The sequence below is a fragment of the Rhipicephalus microplus genome, chromosome 3 (genome assembly GCF_043290135.1).
Source record: "Rhipicephalus microplus isolate Deutch F79 chromosome 3, USDA_Rmic, whole genome shotgun sequence".
Classification (NCBI taxonomy): Eukaryota; Metazoa; Arthropoda; class Arachnida; order Ixodida; family Ixodidae; genus Rhipicephalus; species Rhipicephalus microplus.
Genome location: NC_134702.1, coordinates 212,597,505 through 212,618,268, shown reverse-complemented (window position 1 = coordinate 212,618,268; position 20,764 = coordinate 212,597,505). Strand labels below are relative to the sequence as shown.

The window sequence follows — 20,764 nt, the reverse complement described above, 5'->3', positions numbered from 1 at the left end:
CCCGTCAAATCAACCTTCTTCGCTCTTGCTTGAGTTTTACACCGCTTCAGCAGACTTCTTTTTTTTTCTGCACACTGTGATACACAAGAATAACTTTTTGTTGCCTTGATACACATTGTGGTACATTCAAAATGTTTTTTTGGGAGTTTGCACTATTTGGTTGTTTTTTTCTTCCTTCACTCTGCATAAACCTAAGCAAGATTTGCAGTGTTGAAAAAAGAAAGATGGTCTCTGCCGTATGTATAGCGCATGAATCACGGAGAATCTCGAGTCCCTCTCGTTAAAGGGGCCGTGAAACGCTCGCTCTAAAGCGACAATGCGAAGCCACCGGCGTCCACACGAACTATAACTAGGTGACGTCATCATAAGTAATCCTTTGCCTATCGACAAACGCGGAACTTTTCGGTACTTGCGAGTGCGTGCAACTAGGACGCTCATCAGTACCTTTGTCATACGCAATCAGCGCTAACATAAACTCTGACGTCATATTAAGCAGCATCTTTGGGGGACGCGGTTCGCGTATGGCAGACGCCGATGAGCACCTCTTGCGCGTGCTGGATATGCCATTGAGTTCCGCGTTTCTCGATAGGCAAAGCTTCTGTTCAGGTCCACTCGGGCTGATACAGTTAGCGCATATGGCTGCCGTTGGAGCCGCATTGTCGTTGTAAAGCGACCATTTCACGACCTTTTTACATCTTCGGTAAGAGTGCAGCTAAAGAGGTGGCAACACTGACAATCTTTCGGTTTTGCGCAATGGCGGCTGGGCTGCCTGTGTTTTTTCGCCTATGTGAGCATATCTTCCAACTTACCTCCTCGCTCACTTAAAGGCAATCACTTTTTTCTATGCTGATATGATGTCGAGTAAATTAGCAAACACGTGCACTATCTGCGTTGCATGAGAAGGTCAAATTTCTACAACAAACTTAACGTGAGCTCATGCAACTTCATTTTTTCAGCACTCTATAAAAGGTAAAAAGACTTCTTGCTCCAACTCACGAGTGAATGTGTTGTTTCGTTCGTTTTCTCGTTTTGCCATCTCGCTGAGGAATCCGTCTATGTAGTCTCGAACAACACCTTCCTTGTAGGTAACATGGTGCTCGTCAATCTTTGACCTGAAGCAAAACGTTTTAGATACTTACACGCAGGCAGATCACTTCTTTCCGCGAATAGACCTGGCCATAGAAAAATCTGGCATATAACGTATTTTAGTTATAATTTCTCATGACATGTAATCAGATTGCTAAGGTAAGATTCATCACCACCACGTGCGTTGTATTATTGTAAAAATACCCGTTGTGATATATACGTAACGAAATTGTGTGCAAGTGTTTCAACGACTATAGTGAACATGCATTTCAGATTTGTCAGCATTACGACTTCTGTTCTGAATTCAGTTGATTTCGACAGTGAACAAGCTTTGCCCTAGCACAAGCAGTGCGGCATCAATCCGCACGAACAGGAAGTAACATTTTGCTTCAATGACCTTGTAGAATCGCTATGGAATTTATAGCAAGAGCTTTTATAACCAGGAATTATAGTATATTAGTACTCTATAGTGTATGCAGTTATAAAGCGTGAGGACTTTTATGGCAAAAAACTTTATGAAAACAGGAAAAGGTTCTTCTGGCTGCGAAGTTCATAAGTACCCCGTATACGTCAGAACAGTTCAAACGCATTATCCTAAGCAAAGTCCCTTAGTACGTGCGTGTAGGCACAAAACTTTATTTCTCGCGCAATGATTGTTTATTGAGCTGGAGCAGAATAAGTGCAGTTACATAATAAAAAATCTTCAAGTGACAAAAACAAATTATGCTGTGTGCGCTGTTGGTCTAAGCGGCCAGGTCCTCCATTGTTAGCATCAACGATGCTTAATTAAGCGTAAACTTCATGACTCATCTCAATCAAGCACAGTCAAGCTCCATAAATATAAGCCATGTGTATACATCCTAGAAACGGAACATTCATGTGATACCTGTTCATTTATAATACACTTACTCAGCGAAATCTTCCCTGAGCATGAGCGCTTCTCTTAGCTTTTCGCAGGTTCCCACGCGAAAGAGCCGAAGCAACTTTCTGACCCAGGGGAAGAAGTACACAGTTGATGTCTGTGCCGCCAGCGCTGGGATGACGTTGATCAGCTTGTCCAGGTAGACACGCTCTGGGTCATCGTAATCAAAACGACGGCCGAACACCAGAGTAGAGATAATGTTGGACACACTCGGCGTGAGCATCACCCCGGGAATCACTGGTTTCCCCTGGAGTGACAGAAGCTTGTCGACGAGGTGCCCTAGCTCTTCCTGCGAATACGGTGTGCATGCAATGTTTTCTGGTGTTGGTTTCCAGAGTATCAAGACTTCATCGCGTACTTCCTCTGTGCAGCACTTCAGGGATGTCAAACACCACTGATTTGGAGCGCATTAGTAACAGTCAGATTGACTAGGAGGAAAAAAGATGGGACATAAAAACCTACTATTTAGAAGCACGTCACGTTTGTGACAAGGCGTACAACTTTCAACACTTTCAAGTTAGGCGCAAATTTGACAAAATATTAGGAAGACGAGGCTGTAGCACAAAAAGAAACATCCCTGAAAAACTTAAGAGCCAGTGCTACATAACGAGAAAGCTTTTATTGCAAAAACTGGATAACTACCAATTGTATTTTCAATAATAGCTGTTCTACCAGCTTCAGAAGGTGAGTGAAATGGTCTTAGGAAAATGTGGGCGGAAATTAAAAAAAAAAACTAGGAAGTGCAGCCAGCGTAACAGATGTGCGGAGCAAAAAAAAAAAAACAGTAGCGAGCTTTGACTGTTTATGCCGAAGAAATTAAGAAAGGTTGTACGTACCACACACCATTCGCTCATTGTGAAAAAGAAGGCCCGTGCTTCGCACTGCTTTTTTTTTTTGTCAGGTTTGTCGAGGCGCGGAACGTGCTCGTTAAGTTTTCTACAGCTACTCTCGGTATTTTTATCGCTGGTCCAAATATACTGGGCGCTCAAACAAAATATTCGCCGGTAAGCTCACGCAACCTAAAGTGTTACAACGCTATATTTGTCGAGTGGCCGTAGCAGCAAAGTTGATTATTTGTATAGGGTTATTCAAAATGTAAATTCAGTTTGGTTCCCAGAAAATGAATATTCATGAATGAAAGTTTGTGTTCGTAGATTTACATCAATACAGGCATGGTTCACTTTTCTACGCAATCAACGTAAGGTCTGCATAAAATTGCGTGGCTGGAGAAATTTGGAATTCCGAGTTGTCTGGTTATCATTTTTGCTACCCCTCTTGAAGGCAGTTTGTGAACTTCGAGACTTTTGGTAAAAGTCATGAAATTTGTAGAACGCTCAAGGAAAAGAAAACCAAATCTGAGACCATAAACTGTCAGTCGTCCCCGTAATTGTAATTCACGGTTAAATCTTTAACAGTTTGTTTGGTGTTTGCAGAGCCTGCACATCTTTGTCGCACGAACCATGCAACCATTTGTGAATTATTTGTACAATGTTCTCCCCTTTTTTCACTCATCCCTCTAGAAAAATGAACTCAGCAAAGCTGGTCTATGGATCTAAAAAGCTCTTCACCATTTTGTCGCGAAAATCGAATTACAGCTTGCACTTCCCAACTTTCACGAGCAACGATTCTGGCGGACAGTTTAATTTCCGTCGCCCGTCAAGCATTCGACTACAAAGCTAGAATAGCAATTTCAGCACCTGGCTTAAGAATGAGCGAATGGCTCTGTACACATATATCTTTATTTTGATGCGCAAATATTTCAATATGAGCAAACGGATCTCACTTTCTGAAGCACCTTTGTACTTAGCAGTGGTATAGGTCTTCTTCACCGTAATGCCTTTCTGGATAAATCAATAGATAGAAATAACTTTATAAAAACAATATCAAAGTAAACGGGCAGCCTCCAACAAGAAAAATGGAGGATTAGGAATAGCTCAGGGTAGACCCTATCTCCTTTCTGGACTTGATTGTGTCTTCACGTGTCACCTGATAGTCGTGTCAACTTTTCTTCTCTCCACGTTTTGATGCCTTGCTTCTTATCTAATTTTCTGAAGCTGCTGACGTAGCGCTGGCCGAATATGTGGTAGATATTGAAATGCACTTTGCGTGAGTCCTAGGTCAACGTTGCATGAACACGTTTCACAGCAAAGACCAGCCTCTATTCAATTACGTTATCACTAGAGAATTGACTGAGAAGAAAATTCAGCTTTTGATCCTCCGTCCTACTAGCTTGTAGGGCATGAAAGTGAAACTGCTTTAAAAATATCTTGATTGTTCATTGCGAATTTAATGCACACCTCTGTGCTTACTGAGCCGGCATGGCTCTGTTTGAAATGCCTGCAGGAACGTTGACACCTGGCGGCCCTCCTCCATCCCAACGACTAATGTTGATGACTAACTAGCACCCCTGTTGCTGTTCATTGCCTCATCTGCAACTATCAGGAAATATGGGTCGATGACTACCTCGCATTTCTCGCGCGGCATTGTGCTGACTAGCGGCGTTGGGCTGATAGGTTGCTTCGGCGAATGTACGACCATGATTACAATGTGACGCGCGAAACATTAGAGAGGCCTTTCTGAATGCCTTAGAATAGTGTACTGTACCCCCACCACAGACGTGTGAGAATATTTATTCATAATTTCCTCCTTTTTTTTCTCGCTCTTCTCTCTCACGTTTCCAGTCCCTTTCCCCTTTCCATTAACGTTGGTTAGCAGACCAGACTCGTGCTTGATTAACCTCCCTGCCTTCCCGAATTCGCATTCTGTTTGAAGAACGACAGAGGCTGATGTCAAACTTTGAGCCGAGAACGCACGAAGATGTGCCGTTTCTTCCTGGAGCATGGTGAAAGCTGCACTACGTCGGTGGCTAGGCGTCACACGTTAATAATACACGAAATGCAAAGCTCCTAATTGCTCCGTCACTGAATCTCATCAACACGTACACGGCGTTGCACTAATAACATCTGATGGTCGAGCATTTCGTCAGTTTACAAACATAAAAAAAGGAGGCGCTGGCTATGCTATGATTATCGAAACCCTCTTCTGGTGCCATGACGTTTCAGATTTCGTGTTCTAAATCTCGTCGGCCGTGATTATGATGCAGTCATTGGCTTCCCTGCTTCTTCATTATTGGCAATACCACCCCTGCCAAGCAAAAGCGCAGTGAGAGGCAGGAGGTGCGAGCCCTACAAGACGCGTTTTGCAGACCTCCCTGCTCCTGTGCCAATAGCGCATTTCGCAGAGCACCGGGCACCAATAGTCACGGATTATGAAAGTGCGTAACACGCAAACTGATACATTGCATTTGAAAAATTCCGCAATGTTCGCTAAAAGTAACGGTGGCAAGAAATGTTGCTGGCTTCTACAGCCATATAACTGAAATCGCTGAGCATTTGGATTCTATGTGAAACGAAACCATCATTAGCATCAATTGTGAACGGAGCTAACAGAACGATTTTTTTCGCTTAGATTGTAGCCTACGAAGCAGCCCTAAAGACCACATTTTTACCAATCGCACAAATATTCGCACCACGGAACTCTCATTGTTGGAAACCAGAACCAGTGGTGCGGAATATTCCACCTTACGGACGTGAATTCAGCCATGCATTAAGGTTAAAGCATTATGGCGCATTCACACTGGAGAAGTGAAGATAACCTAAAACCCCAGAGAGGCCGGAAAACCACGGCCGCGTGCGTCGAAGATGTTCACGTTCATTCTGGCCCATCTTGCCGCCGCTGCCGTCGCTACCTCGACAAGTAATTCGATTTTGCCTGGTTTCTGAGAACTGAAGTTCGTAATATAGTTATTGACACAAAGTAGCGAAAGGGAAGAGCTCGCACCTTTTCAAACGTTGTCTCGGGAGATACGCCAGCAGAAACGACACAAGCGAACGCACCTGCAGCGGCGGCGCAGTTTCACCCGGCTGTACGCAAAAGAAAGACATGTTGGGGCATGCTTACTCGCTGCCGATGTACTCTATACTTCCAGAGTTCTCGGCGACTGTAATTTAAGTCAGACTCTCGATGAACACATCCTCGTTGATGCCATCAAGCTTCGTCGTGCTGCACGGGTAGTTTGCGATTTGAGCCTACGCGAGCCACCGCTGACGCCTGTGTCGCCATGTTCAATCTCCAATCAGCTAGTTAGTTCACGTGGTTTGATCTAGCACAGCCAAGACTGTGAAGTGGAATCCGGATCTGGTTTCGCGTGGTCGCAAAATCTGTCTCGGAGCTATTCTCGTGCGCCAGCCGTAGAGCGTGGTTTTCCGACCGCTTCGGCGGCGAAACGAGTCAGTTTCCGGAGAGTTTCACCGGTTTCGCTCTCTTCGAGGCCAAGTGTGAACGCGATTTCAGGGACCTCACCGAACGTGAACATTTGTTATCGGCATTCCGCAGCGTCGTCGTCAACGCGATGGCGCGAAAGTAATAATCATATAAGCACGCTAGCATATGACGCCAATGTGATGCTACAAATCGCCCGAATTTGAGACCTCCTTCTTTGGTCAAAGGTGAGCCAATCTTGGAGGCCGTTCAAAACCGGTTGTGGTGAAGAACGTTTGCAGTACTTGTGGAGGCTGTGCGAAACCACATAATGTGAACAGAGCCTTCGGAGAGGTGGTGATGGAAGATTCCTACATCGACTAAGTATAATGATGTCGTCTTAGGCGAAGGCAGAAGATGGCCTCTGAACTTTGTTAAGAAGTCGCCCTTGAGCTCTCTTTTGTAATGTCTGTAACTACATGCCTCCGTAAAGCCTTGACCAATCATCGAATGTGTATATAAGACAAGGCTTGCTGAGGAACTCCCGACTGCCCTTGAATCATGCTTTTGAATCAGCGAAGGTAAAAGAGCCCCTCACTTACACTGCAACCACCAGCGTCACCAAGCCCAGCAACCAACTTCTCGTCATCGAACCTTTCACATACCACCTTTCCCGCCTCTCGTGCCTTTGCATAACTCTTGGAATACCCTGAACAAACGTGTAGCATTTGCCAAGGGCTAGTTACTAAACGTTTGCTGCTACTGCAGTTTTCCTGAGCATTCTGCATGCCATTGTCACCCAACCAGACTGTCGTTTAGAGGCGCGGTGCTGCTCGCGACTCGCCGGGCTCTTATTCGAGCCGTTCCACATTCACCTCGAGCCAATGTTTTCATACCCGATGCCCCTCTTTTTCCGCAACGCTCCGCTGCTCAGCTCGGTACATGCAGGATGAAATATAAGAGCCACAGTTCCTCGATCTAAAATTGCTTAAAAAGCTTCAGGGCCTTGTTTTTACCTTCCTAACGCGTTCTTTTTCCAGATGGTGTCGGAGCCTACGTTTTTAAAGGTGATATGGCTGCGGGTTGTGCAATTTTTGAACTGGTGTGCGAACTGTCGTTTCTCGTCGTCTCGGATAACGGGGCAGCTTAGTATTCTTTAAAAAGTGGAGCTGTGCAGGCGTGGTATCAGGCCGCTGTTTCAGAAGTAAAAACTCTTCTCAATTAACTTTAACTAGGGGATAACCATGTTTAGTATTGTAAAAAAGAGAAGTAAGTGTAAGAAATACTGTAATGGTGAGAACGAAGAAAAAGTTTGACAGATCCTACGTACCTTGGGAGCAGATGTTATGTGAGCAATGGGCGTGCAGTCTGACTGTGTTTAATTTTTTATTCATCGGGGCGTTACGCAGTTGCGGTAAAGATATGTACACGTGTACGCACAGGCATACGTTAAACAGCCTCATCTATCTTATATAACCACTCGTTTGCAGTTGTGTAACGATGCTAACAGCAACATGGATATCAGCGATCCCAGAAACGGTGAGCCGATACGAAGCACAGGTACTCACAAGGATCGTAGCCCTGGACACTGCTACATGAATAAACTTAAGTGGATGACTCCTATATACACTTTGCTAACCCGACAGGACGGCTGTATCCTAGAAACACACATGTATTTAAAAATTGAAACCTAGCACTCCATCCACAACTGAATTTTTCCGAAGATTAGGGTCTATTTGAAAAGTAGTTCCAAGACATGGCGTGACTCAGTGGTAACGTTTTTTATTGGGGTTCGATTGCTGCGGGGGCAATGACATTTAATCTTTACAGTTGTCCTATGAATGCTCCCTCTAATGATCAAGCGTTAAAATTACCCATGTGCGCTCTCGCCTTGCCGGGGTAGATAAAAACTGTCAAGCATCTGTGACACATACCGGCATACCATGGGCACATACCCGCCGCTCGCTATGCCACTAATATTTAGAAACTCTTTGACGACAGCCCTGAGTCGTCGCTACGTGAGAGTGGCCCGCGATCCTACCCTTTTAGAACGGGGTTGGAATTCTTCAGGATCCCAATAAAGTTTTTCATCCCTTCACCTATCTTTGACGACATGTGCAACGAGATTGTGACATTATTCAGGCCCTGACCAGAGATTCATATTCTTCACACTATGTTATCCTCCCATACTAAATTTGGTTTACCCCAATGTAAAAAAATGATGAGAACAGCGAGAATTACGCGGCGAGAAAGACAGACAGACAGACAGACAGACAGACAGACAGACAGACAGACAGACAGACAGACAGACAGACAGACAGACAGACAGACAGACAGACAGACAGGCAGACAGACAATTAAATGCTCACTCTACACAAAGAAATGCTTCACATTAAAAAAAAAGGCAGATCCCACGTACAGCAGGAATCGATAATATGCGAAGCACGAATGATAATTGTTGAAATATCGCTTTAAAATCAGCACAACGTTACGAGTTGGAAGGTAATGATGCCGTACATGACTTACGCGTCATGATTAAAGGTTCGAACGTGTCGTTCAAGTTCGTCATCTATTAACGTCACGTGATACCGAATATAGTATATGTGGAGCCAGCGAAACAGCCGTGAGCACGCAATGAGCGTGGTATGTCGTCATGTTCCTACATGACACGCGTGTCAGGATTATCATGTTTGCACCAGTCATATACTTCGTCATGCATTGACGTCACGCAACACCAAACTTGTTGTATGTGGAGCTAGCAAAATGGCAGCGAGCTCATTATGAAGGGTCCATTATACTCCTATGTAGCATTGACGCGCTCACGCTTGGCACAGCGACGCTATGTTAGCGAAACGCGAGCACTCTATAGTCAGACGCCAGGGGCGACCGGCAGGACCTGCGTCCATCGGTACGGCCCGATGGCAACCGCCGCGAAATGCGACATGCTGCATTTCACGCCGAGGCGCTACCCAGACAACACTGCGTCTCCCTCTTTTCGTTACGGAAGGACGCCGGACGCGCTGAAACGCGCATGCGTCAAAGCAACGCAGCGCGGTGCGTGCCTGCGAGTATATGGCAGGAACGGCACCTAGCCTGGCAACGCCGGCGTGACATGACAAAGTGAACGCCGGCGATCACGTGCACCGCGTCGCGTCGAAATGTATTGGCGTCTTGACTGTGGCATGTAGTGATGTCTTCACGTGACACGCATCTCATTATTAACATGTTCGCACCATTCGTCATGTTCATGTTTGCATTATCATGTTTGCACCTTCGTCGTCCATTGGCGTCACGTAATACCGAATTTAGCATATGTGAACCTAGCGATACAGCCGCGAGTGCGTCATCATTGTGGCATGTAGTCATGTAGTTACATGACACGCATGTCATGATAATCGTGTTTGAATGTGTCATTTACCAATGTTGTTCGTTCGCGTCGCGTATTACTGAGTTTGGTACATGTGAAACCAGCGAAACGGCCGCGAGCACATCATGAGTGTGTATGTAGTCATGTTGTTACATGGCACGCATCATATGATTATCATGTTTGCACCAGTCGCATACCTTCGTAATTCATTCACGTACTGTAATACCAAATTTGGTATATGTGACGCCAGCAAAATGGCCGCGAGCGCGTTATGAGCTTGGCATGTAGTCATGTTGTTACATGACACACATGTCATGATTTTCATTTTAGGGTCGGTCGCTTCTGTTCGCCATGCTATCATGTCATACCATAACAGTTTTTCAACGTGCCATGTGAGCAAAACCACTGCAAGAGCTGCGGGACCATGAAATGTAAATCATGACATTCATGACATACTTGTCATTATTTTCATGTTATGACTAGACAAATATGTTCTTCATACAGTCAAGTTTTGTCGTACCAAGTTTGGTGTAGATACCATTATTGAAACGGGTAGGAGAGCTAAAAGTCGTAGGTGGCTAGATAGATAGATAGATAGATACGCTCAGTCGCCGAAGTTCGCTAAGAAATGCTTCGCATATAAAAGAAGATGGGCTCAAGTCTGGTATAGTGTTGCACAGTATATGCTTACGTGGGCACGCATCAAGCAGCTCCTGCTTTAAAATGGCCAGGCATAGTACGAATAGCCACGCGTAGTACGTTTAAGCTGGTCACTCCGTATCCTCTCTATTATTAATGCAAACCGCATGCCTGGTTACATTCATCACTACCTTTCTTTTGCACCTGTCTCAGTTACACTACTAATGTACAAGACACTGGTTTGTAGCAAGATAGAATACGCCACTGCAGTATGGGATCCGAGTTCAAATAATTTAATCAGTGCCCTTGAATTATTCCAAAACAATTATGTTCATTCTTCACAATTACAGCCGTCACGCTAGCATTTTTGCCATGAAAAACTTACTTGAACTGCCGTTTCTTGCCTTTCGTCGTACGCTATTCCACCTCTGCTTATTTCACAAAATTTATCGTAATATTACAACTCTTCGTGAGGCACTTATTTTTCAGCCTTTTTACCTATCATCTAGAATTGATCATCCTAACAAAGTTGGTGTTATGTGATGTCTAATACAGGTGTCACAAGAGCACTTTTAATCATGATCAGGGTGATCCGGATCGGTTTTCTTGATCGCGATCAACATTATGACCACTGCTACACGGCCCCAGCTAATTCGGTTCGAGCTTGGGTCAGATGAAATGCCGCAGGTGGCATTTGTGTGCCATAAAATACGCCACATACCAAACTCGCCGTACGGTATATCTATACAGCCCTTTTTCAATAATGCTACTCGTGCAAGAACCGATCAAACGTCAAAATCTTTGTGGGCCACTACAATAGTTTTTTCATGAATCCATCATTCGTTAAGAATTCTCTAGCACTTACCTGTATTGCTGTGTGAGATTCTTAACCTTCGCTTTTATTTCTGATGCCCCCACTTGTAGCCGTGTAGTCGTAGCGAAACGTCACTCTCGTTGTACTTGCCAGTGTTTAACTTCTGGCACCTGATGTCTGTTCCAGTAGCTCCTGCCTGTGGTCAGTTACTGCAAAGATCTCTTCATTCATAACAAATTGATGGTGGCGCAACACATACTAGCAAGGAAATACTAGCGGAAATTTAGTCGTGGTGAGCAATTTTTCGAGTAGTGGAAGTGCTTTCCGGTACGCTTTCAGCATCGATGTCCAGGATTTATTTTATTCTGTGCCGCACGTTCAATTTATTTCCTGTGTTGGAGCATGCATTATTGCCAATGATAGCGTGGGCTTCATGAACTCTGTCGGTTTATCAGATGACAATTTCTTGTCCCTGCTTGAATTTTATTTGAGAAGCACATTTATTTGTTTTAACGACCAAGTCTACGTACAGCGCAAAGGCATTTCCATTGGTTCATGTGCAGCTAATGTCCTATGCAACATCTTTCTTTCATCTATTCACCAGACACTTGCTAAAAACCTCGACTCGAAACTTTGTCCCAAAGTTTTGCGATACGTTGACGATTTTCTTGAGTTTTTAAACAGCCCTGACTCTTTAACCACTTGTGACGATCTGAATATTATTTTATCAGTTTTTATTGAGCAGGATAAAGGCATGACATTTACGCAAGAGCTACCTGAAGACAATCATTTGCAGTTTTTAGACATCAACCTGTCATTAAACGCTACACATTTGTGCTGGATGTAGAGCCCCCGTGCAGACAAAGACCTCCTGCCTAACGAATCAGCACACTTAAAAACCTTAAAAAGAGCCATTGCGACAATGTGTCTCCGGTCGGCGTTGTTGAAGTCGTGCAAGCACACCATGAGCGAAGGTTTTCAAGAACAGATTTCAAGGCTGGTTGCAGCCGGTTTTCTTTCGGTGGTCTTAAACAGTGTGTTCGAATCTCTCCTCCAGAAGCTCAAAGGATGCAGCAGACAGCCCGAGGTGGTGCGGAAAAAGAAACCACTAGTTCTACCTTACATGCACAAAATTGCCCACAATTTGAAGAAAGTTGCAAACAGGCGTGATGTTATAATGGTCTTCTCGGCACCCGAAAATCTGTCGAAGCTCTGTGCCCGCATTGGTTCGCAGAAAGCTAACCTTTCATGCGAAAATAAGCACGCCCGGCCAGTTTTGCGTAGTATAGTGGGCGTTATTTATTTAATTATGTTGAGCTGTGGCAAGGTGTATATAGGCCAAACAGGACGCTGTGTTAATGATCGCCTTGGGGAGCATATCCTATCAATTAAGAATGGCGAGGGTTCACACCTGCCGTTACATTGTGCTTCGTGCGGCTGCACACCACTATTCCGAGAGACAAACGTGTTAGGAAGAAACAGGGATATGTTAGCACGTAAAGTACTGGAGGCATACCACATACAAAGGAAGGGGAACGAATGCGTCAGTGTTTCGTCGGTCACTTTGTACAAGAAAGAATACCTGTTTCAAGATAGATAGCTCTGTGCAACAGCTTTTTTCAGTTCAGGTTTTCGTGTGTGCAGAAAAATGGCCGCTTGTGCTGTGCCCCCTCCTTGTGCGCATACTGGAAGCATTATTATTTGAGTGATGCGAGGAAAATAAACAAGTTGGAAAACTGGCACTCTATCCTGTCTCTTTCTCTTTTCCTTACTAGTATCTGTTGCGCCACCACCATTTTATCAAGCTATGCACCAACTCGCCCAACGTGACACTCTGCGAAAGCATATCTCATCTTTCGACTACGAAGTGGGCGGACGTTGCCACGTAGTTGAAAGGCTTGCGACAATCATAATCACTTTGCTTCGAGGTGATCTAACAGCTCCGATTGGGTGAGAGTTTAACCAAGCGCTCAAGGCAACGGTTGACTGCTTGTCGTCTGATTCTCGCGTAACTACACGCAGTCGATACGAATCCTAACGTGTGCAATACTTCAGATGGTGTTCCAACTCGAACAGTTTAGAATTTGCTTTTTATAAACATCTTAAAGCTATTTTATAGAACTCTGCTCGATTTTCTTGTTTATTGTGCTTTCAACAAGCTCGGCTAGGGGGTGCAGACGACAGCAAAATCGCGATATCACAGGCAGATTGTGATGCACGGATCACGATAGTCGTGATGCTGATCACGCCTAATTATGATTAGAAGTAACCGTGTAGCAGCACATTATCTGGACCACGGTTAATCCCGACTGACACTGATCGCGATTAAAAGTGCTCGTGTCACACCAGTATGACCAAAATATGCAGCGATTCATTTGTTTCCAGAACATGAGTAGACTGGAGCCGCTTTCCCGGATCGGTGGCCATGTTGACCGATCACCACTTGTTTCGTTCAACGCCAACTAGCAATGTTTAAATGCCCACACTTACTTGTTTTGTTTGTACACAATGCTTACATTTTGTAATATTTATTTTTTATTTTTTAGTATAAGCTAACATTGTATGAGTACAAATCGTGTTTCACCCCCCCCCTCCATAAAGCCTTTGGCCCAAAGGGTATTACGAAATAAATTAATGAATAACAAGGGGGGAAGGGAAGTAGGAGAGAGAATGTATATAGAAATGAGGACAAAGAAAAAATGAAAGCGAGATGGCAAATCATAGCATAGCACTTTGTACTACAGTTTACGTCCCACAAACTGTGGGTACGTTGCAAGCACTTCCTCGCATAGTATAAGCCACGCTGTACTATACCAGGAACCTGGAGCGCACATTTCGAGTAGCTTCCTCAAGAAACGAAACTGCTCACATTTGAAACACTAATCTATCCAATCCTAGGATATGCATCCATTGTTTGCAATACATTTCTTAAAAACGATATTGACAAGGTTGAGTGCGTTCCAAAAAAGTTATTCGTTTTATCTGCCGTCGTTACGATGGGCACTTCTCGCCCTCTTAAAAACTCTCTGATCTCAGTCTTACTACTGTGGCCACACGTCACCGCAATGAAAGCTTGATGTTCATTCATGCCTTGATTGGGTGCCCGCGGTGGGCCCACTTAAACCAGGATTTTCAGTTTGCCCAACCTTCCTGCACTCGTAGCTGGCATAATCTTAATATGTTCCCGCCTAAATATAGAACTGATGTGTACAAATATAGCTAATTTGCTCCAACAATCAACTGCTGGAATGTCTTGCCTGGGATAGTTCGTGCTTTATCAGTTACCAATTTTTGTCTGCGCTTGACATGTGATGTTATCTACTCCTGCCATAGCCCATGATGGGCTGCAGTATGTATAGTCTGAACGAGGGAGACACCCGCTACGCGCTGTTTGGTTGTGTCATTTACCTTCATCGTCTATACAAGTCACGTGATACGAAATTCGGTATATCTGGAGCAAGTGAAACGGTCGCGAGCGTGCTTTGAGCGTCGCATGCAGTCATATTTTACATGACAAGCATGTCATGATTATTTTGCTTGCACGTGTCATTCACCTTCGTCGTCTATTCACGTCACGTAATATCATATTTGGGATATGTGGAGCTAGCGAAACGACCGCGAATATGCTGTAAGCGTAACATGTAACCATGTGTTACAAGACACGCATATCATGAGTATTATGCTTGAACGAGTCATTCACCTTTTGGCACTACTTACCTCACGCGGTCGGAAAGTTTGTATATGTGAAGCTAGCGAAACGGCCGTGAGCGCATCATGACCGTTGTATGTTGTCATGTTCTTACATGACATGCATGCCATTATTATCATGTTTGCACAAGTCATACACCTTCGTCATTCATTGACGTCACGTAACACCCCATTTGGTATATGGGAAGCTAGCGAAATGATTACGAGCACACTATGAGCGCAGCATAGAGGCCTGTTTCACGGGATACGCATGTCATGATAATCATATTTGGGCGCGTCATTTACCTTCGTTGTCCATTTGCGCCACGTAATGCAAATTTGGTATATGTGAAGCTAGTAAGATGGCCGCGAGCACATCATGGGCGTCGAATGTAGTCACGTTCTTACACAACATGCATCTCATTATTATCATGTTTTCACCAGTCGTGTAGTTTCGTCATCAATTTATGTACCGTAACGCCAAATTCGGTATATGTGAAGCTACCTAAACGAACATTAGTGCACCATGAAGGTGGCATGTAGTCATGACTTACATGACATGCATATCATGATTTCCACGTTAGGGACTGATAGATTCGCCATGCACTTATGTCATACGATCGCAGTTATGTAATATCTCATGTTGACGAAACCACCGCAAGAGCAGCAAGACCATGAAATGTAAATCGTGACGTTCATGACATACATGTCAAGATTTCCATGTTATTACTAGTCACTTGTGCTCGTCGTAGAGTCATGTTATGGCATACCAATTACGGAATCGATACAATTACCGATAAGGCCAGGAGAGGTAGAAGTCGTAGAGATAGGGAGATAGATAGACAGATAGACAGATAGACCAATAGACAGATAGACGTAGACAGATGGACCAATAGTCAGACCGATAGATAGACCGATAGATAGATAGATAGACCGATAGACCGATAGATAGACCGATAGATAGATCGATAGATAGTAAGGTAGATAGATAGATAGACAGATAGAATGATAGACACGCTCAAAGTCGCCGAAGTTTGCTAAGAAATGCTTCGCAGTTGAAATGAGGGTTCATGACATAGCGCGGCATAGCTTTGCATGATATAGTTTGCCACGGGAATGAGAAAGAAAAATAAGGGTGAGAAGGAATAATTTTGTGGTAATAAGGAGAGAAATAAGCAGGCGAGAGGATAAACCATAGCATAATCATGCACCGTATAGCATAGCAAAGTGTGGGAAAAAGAAGTGACGCTGAGGAGCAGTGATATGAGTGTAACGATGCCAAAACAAAAAGAGAGAGCAATATAGAAGGACAAAAAAAATAAACATTCAAGACAAAAGAAGTATAGAAGAAGAATTAGAAAGGAATCTGAAAGTAAAGATGAAAGAAGAGGATGAAGAATGCTGAAGGAAGAATTATCAGCGTTGGCAAGATGGTGGCACTTGCATGGCAGCTCTGCTCTGAACTTTTATTTCACAGGAGTGAAACTGGATGATATTTTTGGTGACTGGGCTAGAGCCTACACTTTGTATATTTACGGAAACCCTGCGGCTGTCTGTCACCGCACATAAGATCAGTGGGACATATCCTCCATGACAACTACTTTTGGCGCTTCTGCCAATCGCTCCACGACATAGCGATCATGTTCTTACGACCTGGCTCCACCAAGTAGGCAAATATTTTTCTTTGTTACCTTCGCGTATATATTATAGTCAAATCCAAATATACAGTTGCCCACCAGCTACAGCCCTAATTTCATTGTTTTGATAACTTAGCATACTTTTTAGCTTATGCTTCCTATAGCGCCTTCCTCGAAGCGCAGTTTGCAGATTCTATCGGTAAACACAAAACTATCCACGAAAAAAAGAAACGTTGCCGTGACAGTGAACTTTCTGGCATTACCTTACAGCATGAAAAGGAAATAGAACTTTGGATGCGTGTTTCCACCATTCCAGTTTGCCAGTAGCTCATATAGATGTTAATTGGTCCGTACACATTTCATCGTTATTCCGCAGTTTACTATTCAATCTTTACGATTCACTCGATCACTGCCCACCGTCTTTACAGAACCAAAGTTTTCATATCTCATGAATGTACCCTATTATTTACTGCACCCGAAATCTTAAAGATGAGACCCTGCTGCCCCCCCTTACAGCATCGATGAAGTTAGTGCAAGTACTCGATGTACTTAAACGTTCTTGTTTTTATATAATCATTCACATCCCTAAATCATTGTGAGGAACTAAGCCTGGGAGAGTCAGTGAGACATAGTAGTCGGCAAGCTTGTTTTGAGCGGTTGTCTTCAGTATTACATCGTATAAGGTTGCTTTGCAACAGCTCCTGTACAATCAATTGGCCCTGACAAAATTTACACGAAACTACAAATCCACTAACAGGTGTCAGTGTGCCAACTATCATGATGATGATGTTTGGTGCTTTGTGGCGCTAGGGCCATTTGATGGCCAAAGATTGCCAGTTCATGGAGCAATATATGTGGACAAGGATTGTGATTTGCGGCTGTATAAGGGCCTTAAACGTTCTTCGCCCTAAAGCGGGTAAAAACCTAGAAGTAATAAAATTATTACCATGCTGTGAAAAGTGCGTGGTGTTAATGGATGCCGAAAGTTTGATGATAAAAACCATGGTGGACATGTGTGGCATTAGCACAAGTGCCTCACTCATTCACACCCTTGCGTCCAAGGGCTGTGAGGCAAGTGCTTTTTTGAGTGTAGCAACTGCAGCAGAGACCTCTCTTGAGAGGTCGTGCTACGGAATGCCTGGGTATATGATATGAGACGTATCAACCTCTCTTGAAAAAGCAAACAGTGATTTATGTGTAAAAAGTGGTTTACTACCGATGAACATTGCAAGGTGAAGGGGTATCTGCTGTCTGTAGGGTAATGGAAAGTGTTTCTTAGCGTGTTTAATTCTTTACATTGCATCAAAATTTGAAGTATGGTTAGTGCTTCTCCACATCTGTCACACAAAGGTGGATCGAGCCCAGACAAAAGAAATGAATGAGTTGTGTGTGTATGTGCTGTTCTTAACCTTGTATTTTTTCTGTGTTGCGTGATTTTGATAGCGGCGGCCAATGACCAAGTTGCGGCTTGATGACATGCAATTTATTACCTGTGTGTGTCCCATGTGCTCTGCCAATAAACCCTCAGCTTTAGTTTTAGAAAAGGTTTCAAGTTGAGTGCAGAAACTGGTATCGATGCATTGGACGCGGGTTTGTTGGCGGATCCAGCTAGCTGGTCTACCAGAACGTTGCTTTGTTATTTGCGGTGTCCTGGCAGCGGACAGACTACCACATGCTTCTTGGATGAGTAGCCTGTGGATAAGAGCGAAGAAAGCGAGACAAAGACCGGGTTTTTTTGCATTTTAAGATTTTTCAGAGCTTTTACTACGCTTTGGAAATCTGTGTATATTATTGCCTTGGGTAGTTTCATTCGTTTATAGTGTTTAACAGCCGCAAGTATCGCATAAACTTCGCCGGTGAAAATACTTGAATCAGAGTGCAGAACGCTGACTTCCGAAAAGGATTGGCCGATGGTTGCGTATGAGACAGAAGTGTTGGACTTTGAAGCATCCGTAAGAAACTCGGGACTTGTGTATTTCTGTTTTAGTTCTAGGAAGTAGATCTAAGAAGTATGCGATAGTATAAAACTGTTTCCAGTCGGCTCTGTTTATGAGCCATTCGGGAACTCGTGGTGGACACTCACTTTCTGTAGTTGCGCTCAAAACTACGGGGAAGTCGTCACTTCCGTACGGATTACTGATGTTTTTCCACTTTAGTAGAGTCACAAGAGACGAAGATACTATGCTTAGGTCTATGGAGGAGTAGGCATTATTAGCGATAATATAATAGGTTGGTTCTTTTAAGTTTAGAAGATACGCGCTCGATGAAAGAAGGAACTGTTCAATCAGTCGACCTCACGCGTCGCAATGAGAGCCACCCCATAGCCTGCTGTGGGCATTCAAGTCTTCGAGGAGAACATCAGGCTCCTGAAGTTGGTCTGTAGCGCCCTCGTTCGGGCGGCGCGCAAACCGGAGAGCGCGCGATGGCGACAGAAGAAAATAAAGAAGGCGCTAGGCCGTGGCACGTGAAGCCATGGCTCACGTTCCTGGCTGGCATCGGTTATCGTTCAGGCGTGTATTTCTTTCGCTCCTGTGGCACAAGCCTACAAGTGGTGACCCGGACGTGATGGCCCAAGAACTCGAGCTCAGATGCGCCGAAAGTACACTTAGAGGCATTCACAACGAGGCCGTACTGCTGAAGACGTTGGAACAGAGCGCGTAGATGGTGCTCATGATCTTCAGGTGTGCGGCTGGCGATAAGGACATCGTCAAGGTACGCAAACACAGTAGGAAGACCCCGTGTGACCTCAGAAATGAACCGCTGGAAAGTTTGAGCCGAATTGCGGAGTCCAAAAGGCATCCGCGCGTATTCGAACAACCCAAAGGGCGTCGTGATGGCGGTCTTAGGTATGTCGGCGGGCTCGATAGGAATCTGGTGGTACGCCTTAACAAGATCCACTTTGCTGAAAATTGTGCAGCCGTCGAGGCGCGATGTAAAATCTTGGATGTGAGGTAGAGGATAGCTGTCGTGGACAGTCTTGGCGTTAAACGCTCGATAGTCCCCACAAGGACGCCAGTCACCAGGATCACGCTTTGGCACCAAATGCAGCGGGGAAGCCCAAGCGCTTGACGACGGGCGGATAATGCCGAGCTGCAGCATGTGGTCAAACTCCCGTTTAGCAATAGCTAGGCGGTCTCCTAACAGGCGGCGTGGTCGAGCGGCTGCCGGTGGACCCCGGGTGACGATGTGGTGTGTCACCGTATGTTTAGGCGGCTGAGTGAGGTTGCATGGTTTAGTTAACTCCGGGAAACTCGCCAAGATTTTTTCGAACGGTGAGGAAGGTATCAGCATGCGGATGGCCATTGGAGCGATGTCGGACAGGACTCCCGAGATGGAGAGACGAGTCTTACCATCTATGAGGCGGCGCCGCCGCACGCTGACGTCTAAATCGAAGTATGAGAGGAAGTCCGAGCCGATGATCGGTTGAACCACGTCTGCGATGACGAAAACCCACCGGAAAATGCAGCGAAGGCTGAAGTCGAGGGTGAGAGATCGGCAACGCCTCGTCTATAGCCCATACGTTGCTATAGACGAGGCGTTGGCAGCACGAAGCACTTGCCCTTGTGACTTTGAACGATCAGCCTTAGTCGGGGGCACAACGCTAATTTCCGCGCCCGTATCTATAAGGAACCTGGCGCCCGATAGCTGGTCCGTCACCATGAAAAGGCGGCTGGGACGAGAAGGGAGATCACACGCCGCCGTCAGTGATCCCGGCAGGCGTTTCCCTGCCACGAACATTGGGGTGTACACTTCGTGGCTCGGTGTCGGAAACGCCGGTGGTACCAGCAGAGGGGTGGAGGGCTGGGACTCCGAGCATCTCGTGTGCGTGGAAGAGCTCGACGACCAAAACGAGGCGAACGAGTCTCCTGCAGGGGGCTCCGGAGTGCGGCAATGGAGGCGGCGAGTTCGTCGATGCGGGCCTCAAGGCGCGAAATCGCCGTGTCTGCTGGTGGTAAGACAGCGTTGACAGATGGGGAGGTCGCTTCATGAACCTGATCGGCGAGCTCCGCCAGGCGGTCGAGATTGACGTTGCCGGCCGCCGCGAGGACGAGGCGGATTGGCTGAGAAAGGCGTTGGAGGAAGAGCTCGCGAAGCAACGCTGAGTCGGCAGAGACGTCGTGTTTCCCAAGAAGCTGTCGCATTCGGCGCAGTAGTTGGGAGGGGCGCCTGTCGCCAAGGTCCCCCTCTGCAAGGAGCTGCTGTAGGCGGACGCGTTCCGAAGGCATGAATCGTTCCAGCACCTTGGTTTTAAGGTGCTGATATGGCGTAGTGTCCGAGGGGTTGGAGAGGACGTCGGAGAGCTCGCTGGCAGCGTCAGGAGGAAGGACGGAGGCTACGTGGTAGTAGCGTGT

At 45.4% G+C, this 20,764-nt stretch overlaps 1 protein-coding gene across 1 annotated transcript in view; it reads right to left on the bottom strand.

The window, feature by feature from the left end:
- The window catches only part of LOC142803126 (cytochrome P450 2J6-like), a 99,129-nt gene that overhangs the window by 15,300 nt on the left and 63,065 nt on the right, over positions 1-20,764 (bottom strand). The window contains exons 5-6 of the mRNA XM_075888229.1: positions 1,996-2,297; positions 997-1,112 (exon numbers count right to left, since the gene is read on the bottom strand). Of these exons, the coding sequence (XP_075744344.1) occupies positions 997-1,112; positions 1,996-2,297 (418 nt within the window). The remainder of the gene's footprint in view (positions 1-996; positions 1,113-1,995; positions 2,298-20,764) is intronic.